Source organism: Hyperolius riggenbachi, chromosome 1 (genome assembly GCF_040937935.1).
Source record: "Hyperolius riggenbachi isolate aHypRig1 chromosome 1, aHypRig1.pri, whole genome shotgun sequence".
Classification (NCBI taxonomy): domain Eukaryota; kingdom Metazoa; phylum Chordata; class Amphibia; order Anura; family Hyperoliidae; genus Hyperolius; species Hyperolius riggenbachi.
The window spans coordinates 103,879,559-103,891,979 of NC_090646.1; the positions used below are offsets into that span (position 1 = coordinate 103,879,559).

Here is a 12,421-nt window from a genome sequence, read left to right on the forward strand (position 1 = left end):
GTTCTGTGCTGCTGGCTGTGTTTTTAATTGTTTTTATTACCCATCCTTGGTTATAGATTTTTTGGGGATGTTTTCAAGTAATACTTTTGTGCTATATGGACTCTTTTCTGTATGTTCAAAGCATTTTGTACCTTTTCTTGCCCTCAGCAAGTATTTCATCAGGGCAGGATTTTTTGAATGGCCACAAAGGCCCAGGCATTGGGCAGCTGGAGCCCAAGGGGCACCTGGACAAGAAACAGGGGTTACAACATATTAAAGAGAAAGCTGCAAATGGGGGAACAACACATGAAAATGGAGCTGATGCCCATGCCAGCTGTACATGAGAGAGGCTGGGGTACATTGACGTTACACATGGAAGAGGGAGTGGCACATGGAATGGGAGGGGTGTGGCTGTTCATGGAAGGGGAGCCCCAGCATACTTGGCCTAGGGGCAGAAAAAGTATAAATCCGGCCTTGTATGTACTGGACCACGGAGTTAACTAAGGGGTTATTGAATGTTTGTGTAGCGCTGATATCTCCTGCAACACTTTAAAAAGTATATAGTGATGTCATAAGGCCCATACACACGTCCGTTTTTTGCGAATGACTGGTCGTTTGAACGTCCCGTCGTTCGCCCGCTAAATCGGGGGCGTGTGTACAGACTGTCGTTCGCGTAATAAGAGTGAGTTTGAACGATCCGCCGGGCGGATCGCTCAAACTCACTCTTATCACGCGAACGACAGTCTGTACACACGCCCCCGATTTAGCGGGCGAACGACGGGACGTTCAAACGACCCGTCATTCGCAAAAAACGGACGTGTGTATGAGCCTTTAGTCTAATCCCGTCTATTGTCTAAAGCCTTGTACACATTTCCAATTATGTTTGGCCAATCCCTGACCAATTCTACCACCTCCATGTAGTATGAGGGATTACCTGCACAATCTGCTAAGAGTGTTCAATATCTGTTGACCCTCATACTGCATGGTGGTGGTAAATTTGGTCAGGGATTGGCCAATCATAATTAAAAGTGTGTACCAGGTTTAAGGTCGATTTTTGGAGGAGACCCAATTAACTTACCAGTAACAGTACCTGTTTTTGCTATGTGAGTGAACCATGTTCATATGAATCTCATTAAAAAGTCAGGTAAACCCTAAAGCCTGGTATACACATCCAATTATTAACCAATTTTACCATTTCCAGGTAGTATGCACTATAGAAAAACGTGTGCCCAGCATAATGGATCTAATTGTGGACTGCTGTTCTTGGCCATAGGCTTCATGCTACAGGGTCTGGAATAGCTAGCATCTTAAACATGCCCAGACACCCTTGTTTTGCATCATGTATTCACATACATTGAAGGTGGTGAGATATTCTTCTGGTCCAGATTTAAAGTGGATCCGAGATAAACTTGTACTCATTGCATAATTGTTCCTTTCATATCGTTTATAGGGCATTTCTCAAGCCAAATACTTTTTTGTTGTTTTGTTTTAATACTCTAATTCCCTATAAACTAAACAAGCCTCGCCCACAGCTTCTCCAGAGTGCCTTAGCACTCTGAGCCTTAGTAGCAAGGGCTTATGGGAGCTCAGTCTGGGCAGGAGGAGGGGGTTACAAGCCAGTGATTTCAGAGGCAGAGGGGAGGAGGAGAGGGGAGTGAAGTTTTCACAGGCTGAGGGCTGGAGATGCAGATCAGCTTACCTGTGTGTAATGTGGCAAACAGAACATAGTCGCTTTCATTGTATCACATGAATAAAGAATCATAAACTGTTGAAGCTGTCTAAACTTTAGATAAGATATATAGACAAGTTACTTGTTATAGTTAGTTTTTCATCTCGGATCGCCTTTAATCAGCAATGGCAAAAAGAGGACTGTCCATACAAAAACATCAGGACAGCACAGTGGCGTAGTGAATAGTACCAGGGCCGTTTTTAGGCATAGACAAACCAGGTAGATGCCTGGGGTGAAGGCTGCTTAAAGAGAACCAGACCTAACCTAAAGAAAAGATTCTATTCATACCTGGGGATTCCTCCAGCCCCATACGCACCGATCGCTCTCACGCCGCCATCCACCGCTGCCCGCATCTAGGAGAACCGGGACCCGCTCTGCCGCCAGTCGGAGCCAGTCTAGCGTAGCAGAGGTGCACTCTTTGTGTATCTCTGCAGCAGTGTATGGAGAGACATGTAGAGGGCGCACTTCTCCTGCGTAGCACGGCTCCGATGATGTCACTGATGGGAGCCGTTCTCCTAGATGCGGGCAGCGGTGGATGGCGGCGTAGGATCGATCAGCGCGTATGGGGCTGGAGGAAGCCCCAGGTATGTATAGAATCTTTTCTTTAGGTTAGCTCTGGTTCCCTTTAAGGGGGCACCAAGGAGCTATTCTTAGCAGACTGTGCTTTATGGGATTCTTATCTAAAAGTCCCATGAATACCTGAATGAATGGTCATTTCATCACCTAGTTGGGACTACTGATAACATAATACATGTTACCTAAATAGCATAACAATAAATTGCAGGTACTGTTCATGAGCAAATTAAGCTGTAATTTGTTTCTTAAGTGGCTATACTCTTTTTGTAACATTTATAGGAAGGATTTGTTATATGTGTTGAGTGAATTTGAGCCAGTGAGGCATAAATGGCCTGGTAATAATGAATAATGTGTATATTCTTTAAAGACATATCTTATCAATTTGTCATTGCTGTCTGCAAAGCTAATTAATGTAGGCCACATTTACAGCATTTAACAGCATTATTACCATAAACTGCAGTATAGTAAAACAACCACAAGATGTCACTGTGTGTAAAATGCAGGGCTGTGGAGTCGGAATTGGAGAAGGAGTCGGAGTAATTTTGGGTACCTGGAGTTAGAGTTGGAGTCGGTGGTTTCAAAAACTGAGGAGTCGAATGATTTTTGTACCAAATCCTTAGTTCTGGTAAGTATTAGACTAAGGAGTCAGAGTTGGAGCCATTTTGGGTACCTGGAGTCGGAGTTGGAGTCGGTGGTTTCAAAAACTAAGGAGACGGAGTTGGAGTCGGATGATTTTTGTACCGACTCCACAGCCCTGGTAAAATGTGATGATGATATTTATGGGGATTATTTCCTGTATTCTCAGTCTGTGTTCCTCTCTGTTTTCATTAAGCTGCATTTCCTGATGGTGTATGATTTTGTCTGTGCATGTTTTCTTCAGTAAATAGTTCTACGTTGTTATACTGGGTGCTTATTTGCGTGTGCAGAACACTCTGCTGCATCATAATTCATAAGTTTAGGGGGTGGGGGGGAGGCAACAGCTTCCTTGCCTTTGGTTTCCCTGGATAGCACCTTCCCCTTGCAGTGCTGGGCGCCCAGTTCGAATATCAGTCATAATCTCAGCACAGAGTTTGTATGTTGTCTGTGTGGGTTTCCTCCGGGCGCGTTTGTTTCCTCCTACATCCCAAAAACATACAGAGAAGTTGATGGACTCCCCCCCCCCCCCCCCCCCCAAAAAAAAAAACCAACAACAAATGGCCCTAAATTATGTATACACTAAATAAATAACTTCAAAAGATAAAGAGGTGTGGGCTCATACCAGGAATCACCTGACTTCCTTATATACTGGCTGGCGAAATGTCTATTGACAAATTTAAAGGGGCGCATAATTAATAATTACAAGGAGAATTGAAATGCTACATGATGAAGCCCTATTTCTAATCATGGAGGAGTCCTGTAATGCTTTACAGAAATACCAGTCATTTCTTTTGCAGAGTTGAGTAAATGAGCAGATTTGATTATACCCAACGTATGCGTGTGCATTTATTACATTTCATGTATCCGTCTCTGTCTTCACATCCTGCAGGAGGCCTGGTGACATGTTCCCTTAATCTATGGACGTTAATACGGTTTTGTTTCCTTTCTTCCTAGCTGTGACCTGTAAGATCCTGTGTGCTAAATCCCTTCCTACCTCTAGATGAACAGACGCTCTGCTTACACACAAGGATAAGGAGACTGACAGATCGGCTGCACACTGCCTCTGATACAGAAGACCCCGCGCTTGCTGCACCATATTGCCATCTCTGTCTCTCATGTGGTTCTAACAGAAATGGCTCTTAAACTTTTTCTTCTGCTGCTGCTCTGTGGAAGTACCGGCTCCGAAAAAGCCCTTTCTCATAGCAGCGCCCCGGAACCCCTGGATTTTGGATTTGTACCCACTGGGACGTATGATACCAATGCCTACCACGAGCCTGGAGCTATGGGCTTACTGTTTCACATAGTACAAGGATTCCTGTATATTGTACAGCCAAACTCATTCCCTCAAGGCAAGTACCAATGATGGCATTATTATGACTGATGTATCACAGTGCTGTTGTCTCCTTTCCAAGTCTTAAAGCGGACCTGAAGTGAATAGAGAATTGAGATAATGAACTGTATGTGTAGTACCGATAATGATTAGAACATTAGTAGCAAAGAAAAGAGTCTCATATTTTTATTTTCAGTTATATAGCTTTTTTTATTATATCATACTGTCAGTTTCAGTTTTAAAACCACTCTCTGTCTTTTAAGCTATAAAACGAAGCCAACATAATGACCCTTTGATTTTTCCTGTAATAAAACCTTATCTCAAGCTGTCCCTCACCATTTCTTGGCTGTTTAAGTGTTTTCCGAAAACAGGACTGTATTCAACCCTGTGGGTCGAATAGCTCAGAGAAGCTCTTTTGCATAGGTAACTGACTTTTTGTTTTTTAATCTCTTCCTGTACTGGAAAACAATATGAGACTATTTTCTTTGCTACTAATGTTCCATGTCTTAGCTGTACTACACATACAATTTGTTATCTCATAAGTTTATTTTTGCTTCAGGTTTGCTTTAAGGCAAGGAAAACTTCCATTGTGCTGTAACTGTAAGCAGCCAATCAAAATCATCTTTAACAGTATTGAAGTGATTGTGTAAAACCAATAAATGCAGGAGTACATTCAGTTGTATTATGTTACTGTACACTGCTGCATTTAGCATTCATTGCTGATTTACTTTGTAGCTAGCCATACATGAATGTCAAAAATATTGGAGAAATGTCCACTGTCTGTATAAACATTTCTGTGGCTTCAGTGGCATAGTTAAGAAACTGAGCTGTGGGCCCCTGTGCAAATTTTACGTTGGGCTCCTTCAAGCACGGCATACATAACAGTTGAAATGGAGCATTAACAAAGACAAAACATTTTTCTCCTGTAGGACCCAAAGCGTATAAGCTTGTCTCAGGTCAGTACATAGTGATGTGTACAGCTGGAAAAGTGATGTGATCATAAATGCCAGACTAAAAAGGTGGCTTTTCAGTTTTGATTTAAATGTTTTCCAGGGTAGGAGCTGTCTTGATTAAGTTTGGCAAGGCATTCCACAGGGTAGGGGCAGCATGACAGAAAGCTCTGGCTTCAAAAGTTTTAAGTTGGACTCTGTAATTGGTCAAGTTATTGGATCCCTTGGATCGGAGGTTGGGGGAGGTGTTATGCAGTTGCAACAAATCCTTCTGGTATCGGAGGCCTAGGTCGTGTAGGGATTTGAATGTTAGCATGCCAATTTTGAAAAGGATTCCCCATTTTATGTGTAGCCAGTGTAGTGAGTAAATGATTGGTATTATGCATAGGACAGCAGCAGTGCAGAGAGGTGTAAGCAGGGGACAGGGAAAAGTTTACCGATTGTCACTATTCCAAGCACAAATAGAGGTGATCATTATCTGCATTATAGGCCGGATTTATACTTTTTCCACCCCTCCCTTATTCCATGTGCCGCCCCCTCTTATGTGTGTAACATCCATTTACAGCAGCCCTTCTCTTTCACGTACAGCTCCCTTGAGCTGCATCTCTCCACTTCCATATGTGGCCACCCATTTGCAGCCTCTCTTTAGCATTTGCAGGCTTTTTTTTTCCATATTCTGCAACCCGTCAGGTGATTCCTGGTATGAGCCCACACCTCTTTATCTTTTGAAGTTATTTATTTTTTCCATATTTCCTTGTCCAACCTCCCTTTGGGAAGCAGCTGCCTAAAGGCTCATACACACATCAGACCATAGTCTTTGGAAAATGAAAGATCACAGACCAATCTTACCACCCTTCATGTAGTATGAGAGCCATACCTTCACAGTCTTTTCTATGGAGCTGAACTCCCCATCAGACAGAAATCTTTGCAAGATGCTGCACACACAGATGCTGCACACAAAGATGCTGTAGACATTCAAAAGATCAGTATCTGCAAAAGATCCGTTCCTGCAAAATGCATTCATAGTCTATAATATCTGCAGATCATCATACACACCTTGTTTAACAGACATTCATCTGCAGATCAGATCCACCAGGATGGATTTTCAGATCTGCAGATGATTGTCTGATCTGCAGATGAATGTCAGTTAAACAAGGTGTGTATGATGATCTGCAGATCCCATAGACTATGAATGCAATTTGCAGGAACGGATCTTTGGCATGAACAGATCTTTTGCAGATACTGATCTGTTGAGTGTGTACAGCATCTTTGTGTGCAGCATCTTGCAAATATTTTTTTCTGATGGGGAGTTCAGCTCCATAGAAAAGACTGTGAAGGTATGGCTCTCATGAAGGGTGGTAAGATTGGTCTGTGATCTTTCATTTTCCAAAGACTATAGTCTGATGTGTGTATGAGCCTTTAGGCTACATACACACTTGAGATAAAAATCTTTGGAAAAGGCAAGATCACAGACCAATTTTACCCCCTTCCATGTAGTATGAGAGCCATACTCTACACAGTCTATTCTACTGAGCTGAACTTTCCATCAGATAAAAATCTTTGCAAGATGCTGCACACAAAGATGCTGTACACATTCAACAGATCAGTATCTGCAAAAGATCTGTTCCTGCAAAAGATCCGTTCCTGCAAAATGCATTCATAGTCTATGATATCTGCAGATCCTCATACACACCTTGTTTAACAGACATTCATCTGCAGATAAGATCCACCAGGTTGGATCTTCAGATCTGCAGATGATTGTCAGATATGCGGATGAATGGAGTGCCACAGTCTCTGCTTTCTTTATTCCTATTCCACTGCAAGGTGTGATGAATCCTCAACCTCAACCAACCAAATTCACCCCAATAGTTTGCTGTGTCATTTTGCAGCACAGTCCATAATGTATCTAGCAAGTCCCAGTTTATTCAGGATTGTCACAGAGGACTTTAGTTAAGCAGTTGTTCCATATTGCTTACCAGTAACTACCCAGTAGGGATGATCCATCGGATTCAGGAAGCTGTTTTGAACCATTTGGTTCAAAATTCAATCTGTAAAGTGGCCCACGTGGGAGGTGTAAACTCACCTTTGTTGCTAAATCTGTACGCCACCCTTCACGTCGTGTTCCATCTCTCTGGCTACTTCCTCTTTCCAGCTAAGAAGGAGGAAGTGTATGAAGGCTGGAATGCGATGTGGAGGGCAGCACAGAAAGTTTCTGATCTAAATGATTTAGAGCAGCATTACAAATTTGTAATTTGTTCATCCCTACTACCCAGGTATTGTTAATCCGTTATTTAAGAATGGTAAACATTAAGGCCCCGTTCACACTTGCGTTTCTCTGCCAAACGGACCAAATGACCTGACCGGATCTGGATCGGAACCGTACGGTTCTGATCCGGATCCGATCCGGATCTGGTCAGGTTGCATCAGGTGAACATCAGGATGTGATCCGGATCCGTTTGGCAAAAGAGAGTAGAAATAAATAAAAATTTTGGGGTCTGGGAGGTCAGCAGAAGGTGCACCTGTGGAATCAGGTCCTCCGCTGTTTAGGCCTCACCTCCACCTCCGACATACTGCCAACAGCTCCAGCACGTTAAAAGTCACTGCTGCTCCACTCCAAAATGCTTGCCCATGTGTCCCCATCCAAAATCGCTGCTAGAATACGCATAGGAAGTGGGGTAGAACGTCAGGTGTTTGTAGACAGTGTGTTCTGTGCTTCCGTTTCCCATTGGTTTTCTATTTCCGGATGGTGCAGTCAGGCTCCGGTCCGGGTGCGTGGGCCGGATGAGCCGGACCAAAAAATAGCGCATGTTGGAAAAGTGTCCGGAGTCCGGATCCGGTCCGGCTCCGTACTGTACGGAACGGACGCGTGTGAACGTCCGCATAGCCTTTGCATTGCTATGCGGAACGTACGTTCCGTTTGTACAGTATGCGGTCCGGATCCGATCAGGCGGATCCGGACAGGGAACGCTAATGTGAACCGGGCCTAAGTCTCTTTCACATGGAAGGCTGAAAGCGGGAAATTAACCACCCGTCAGCTGCTCTTGTGCTCCAGCCAGGTGATTGCTTGCACTTGGCATGGGCAGTGCAGTCTATGGAGTCACATTATCAAATGCAACGTGTCACTTTTTCTTGCTGCTAGGTAATCTTGCCATATGTCGAGCACTGACACTCGTGACTTTAAAAATGCTGCCATTCGGCTGGCAGTCAGAGGGCTAAACTGCCTAACAAGCATGCAGTTCAGCCTATAGATAAAGACCTTTAGGCCCATACCTACTGCAAGATGGATTGGGGAACCCTCAGCGACACGACCCGACAAACAAGCATTCCCCGATCCCTCTTCCTACCTGCGGGCACACGCGACGGTGCATGATGGGTGCAAACAAGACTTCAAACGATCACAACACTCTGCGTGGGAGTCAAGGGGGATCTTAAACATCCAATTCACTGTGATGGGCGTAATCGCTGCACATCGCAAAAGATCATTTGCTTAATCGCACACCTCTACCCACATTGTTAAATTGTAAAAACGAATCCTCATTGGGCAAAGTATTGCCGATCATGTGAAAAATTGCTACATGGGTACATAACTTTAGACTGTTTTTAGATTTCCCTTGTGGAATAGTCTAGGCCTGGTGATGTGTTCCTACTGGGAGTTGAGCCTCAAGTCAGAGCTAAATCATGCAGATGTGGCACCATCAGAACTTTTCAATTCTAAAAAAATGGAACTTTGCCTTTCTGAGCTTTAGTATAGAAAAACGTAAGGTTAGGCAACAGTGGGAGGTCAGATAGCAGTGCCATACTTGCAGCATCATTTTTTAAATTCTATCAAATTTTATAATCGGATGGGTAAGTGTTGGTTTTGGCAACAGCAATGTTGGGGTATAATATTCAACAGGTCCGGGTTTACCTCACAGGAACCTATAGGCACAGATGTCCTAGCACCTTAGACTTGAACCTCTATGAACCTTCCCCCCCACGCCTGAACCACACTGCAAGTCAGCTTGTCACTTCTCCCTTACTTCCCTGCCCAGCATAGGTAGGTACGGGTGCCCCTTAATACTGAGGGTGCTTCTGGCTACCTAATACTAAGGAGCTTGAGGTGCCTCTGATTGAAGGGAGATCTCATCTGTGGAATGCTTAGAGTAGGGTGAGTAATCTCTCATTTACAATCTCATCATGGCTCTGCATAGGGAAGGAGGGAGGCGCTTAGGGAGGGGAGTGAGCTGCCTTTCCATCATCAGGCGCCTGTAAGCATGTGCCTACAGTGCCTTATGGTAAATCCGGCCCTGATATTCAAACAAGAAAACGAAAAGTCTGGCACTGCTGTGGCTATATTCAGTTACTATGCTTACTCTACAAATCTTACAAGGAGCTGTAACTGTGCTACAGTGATGTTTAGTACCAAGAGCCCAGTACAATCAGATTTATCATAGCAAATTTCAGCTCAAGTGCGTGAGGCTCACTTTAATCTTACCTTGCTCTTTCCTGTTTGAAAACCCATTTAAGTAGAGGGACCAGATTTTTGTGGGTCCAACCTGGGACAGGGAGGGTGGGTGCAGGGGGGGGGGGGGGCGCGCCGCGGCGAAAAAGTGGGGAGGACTGAAGAGTGCACAGCGATGAAGGGGGGGGGGGGGCTGCTGCGCGTGCGGCGAAAAATGGGCGTGGTCATGACATTGTATGGGCGGAGCTAACGGAATGATGTAACACCGAGGCATAAGAAAGCAGTGTTTACGCCATGATGTGGACAAACGAGACTTTGCATCATGGGTGTGCAGAAACTGTGTGATGCTAATAGTATACCGTAACCACAAAGCAGCAAACATAGCCATCTATGAGCATTAAATAATAAATGCAGTAACAGTTACCCCGGACACCAGAAACTAAATGCAATGGGCAACATGTCAGCACAAAATAAACACAATGCCGGCAAACATGTAAGTACAAAATAAACGCAATGCGGGCAACATGTCAGTACAAAATAAATGCAATGCGGGCAAACATGTCAGTACAAAATAAACGCAATGCGGGCAACCATGTCAGTACAAAATAAATGCAATGCGGGCAACCATGTCAGTACAAAATAAACGCAATGCGGGCAAACATGTCAGTACAAAATAAACGCAATGCGGGCAACCATGTCAGTACAAAATAAAAACGCAATGCGGGCAAACATGTCATTACAAAATAAACGCAATGCGGGCAACATGTCAGTACAAAATAAATTCAATGTGGGCAAACATTTCACCAGAAAATTACTGCAATGCGGGCAAACATTTCACCAGAAAATTACTGCAATGCGGGCAAACATTTCACCAGAAAATTACTGCAATGCGGGCAAACATTTCACCAGAAAATTACTGCAATGCGGGCAAACATTTCACCAGAAAATTACTGCAATGCGGGCAAACATTTCACCAGAAAATTACTGCAATGCGGGCAAACATTTCCCCAGAAAAGAAACGCAATGCAGGCAAACATTTCCCCAGAAAAGAAACGCAATGCGGGCAAACATTTCCCCAGAAAAGAAATGCAATGTGGGCAAACATTTCACCAGAAAATTACTGCAATACGGGCAAACATTTCACCAGAAAATTACTGCAATGCGGGCAAACATTTCCCCAGAAAAGAAACGCAATGCGGGCAAACATTTCCCCAGAAAAGAAATGCAATGCGGGCAAACATTTCCCCAGAAAAGAAATGCAATGCGGGCAAACATTTCCCCAGAAAAGAAACGCAATGCGGGCAAACATTTCCCCAGAAAAGAAACACAATGCGGGCAAACATTTCACCAGAAAATTAACGCAATGCGGGCAAACATTTCCCCAGAAAAGAAACGCAATGCGGGCAAACATTTCCCCAGAAAAGAAACGCAATGCGGGCAAACCTTTCCCCAGAAAAGAAACGCAATGCGGGCAAACATTTCCCCATAAAAGAAACAATGCGGGCAAACATTTCTCCAGAAAAGAAACAATGCGGGCAAACATTTCACCTGAAAAAGAAAGCATTTACTCACCTGGCAGAAGTCTCCGGCCTCTGGCGCGCTGCTCCCGGGACCTCTTTCCTCCTCCTGTAGAGTTCCGCGCTGACAGGGCTACGGCAAGATGGCGCCCGAAGCCCTGTACTGGAGACACAAATAGTCTCCAGTACAGGGCTTCGGCAGCCAATATCAGATGGATGGGAATAGACTTGATTTATAAGTACTAATGCAAAAAAAAAAAAGAGATTGAAGGTGTTCTGCATTCTGTGTACTTTTATAGGAAATGAAGAAAATTGGGTAAAGTTACAGAGTCTTTTCCAAAACCTTAAAGGAGAACTGTAGTGAGAGGTATATGGGGGCTGCCATATTGGTTTCCTTTTAGGCAATACCAGTTGCCTGGCAGTCCTGCTGAGCTTTCTGCCTGCAGTAGTGTTTGAATCACACCAGAAACAAGCATGCAGCTAATCTTGTCAGATCTAACAATAATGTCAGAAACACCAGATCTGCTGCATGCTTGTTCAGGGTCTAGGGTTAAAAGTATTCAAGGCAGAGGATCCGCAGGGCAGCCAGGCAACTGGTATTGCTTAAAAGGAAATAAATATGTCAGCCTCCATATACCTCTCACTACAGTTATCCTTTAAGCAAACCTGAAGTGAAAATAAACTGAAGCGATAGACCATTGTATCTGTACGAGTGGTAGCCCTAATCCTAGATAAGACTTCCTGGAGTCCAATAGTCTTGTTTCTATTTCAGAGGTTTCTATACAGAGAAATGTTAAAAACTATTGAACTTTGTATTTGTTCCCAGCACTAAAAAGTGTTTCTCGGTGACACTGGAGTTGTCGCTACCCAGAAATCATCATTAAGAGCCCTGAATTTTCAACTCGCACAATGAGAAAAAAAAGCAACATGGCCTAGTTCAAAGCAGAATTGGTATTTTACATCCATGTGCTTATCCCATCTTGTTCACTTTAGGTAGCCTTTTAAAGGGCAACTTCAATATAAATCATATTTAGGTTTGGGCAGTGCAAAGTAAGGTTGAAAGAGTAACAAATAAAGAGTGTAGCAGGTAGATTCCCATTCATGTTTTTAGCATTGCTCTTCCTTTGCTATCCGTGGCCCCTCCAGGTTCATATTAAAGTCATGGAGGTCCTTCTGACAAGAATTGGAAATGCCTCTCCAATGTAAACCAAAATAAACCATAGTTAGGGCTGAGCCACACTGCAGGGCACATTTTGATCCGTC

General features: G+C 43.8%; 1 protein-coding gene across 13 annotated transcripts in view; it reads left to right on the forward strand.

The window, feature by feature from the left end:
• Window positions 1-12,421, forward strand: part of PROM1 (prominin 1) — a 290,410-nt gene that overhangs the window by 29,314 nt on the left and 248,675 nt on the right. For all 13 annotated transcript variants that reach the window (XR_011030564.1, XR_011030551.1, XR_011030552.1 and 10 more), the window contains exon 2: window positions 3,875-4,269. Coding sequence is in view for 4 of the 13 variants with exons in the window: in XM_068277815.1 (XP_068133916.1) it covers window positions 4,053-4,269 (217 nt within the window). In the remaining 9 variants the exon portion in view is untranslated. The remainder of the gene's footprint in view (window positions 1-3,874; window positions 4,270-12,421) is intronic.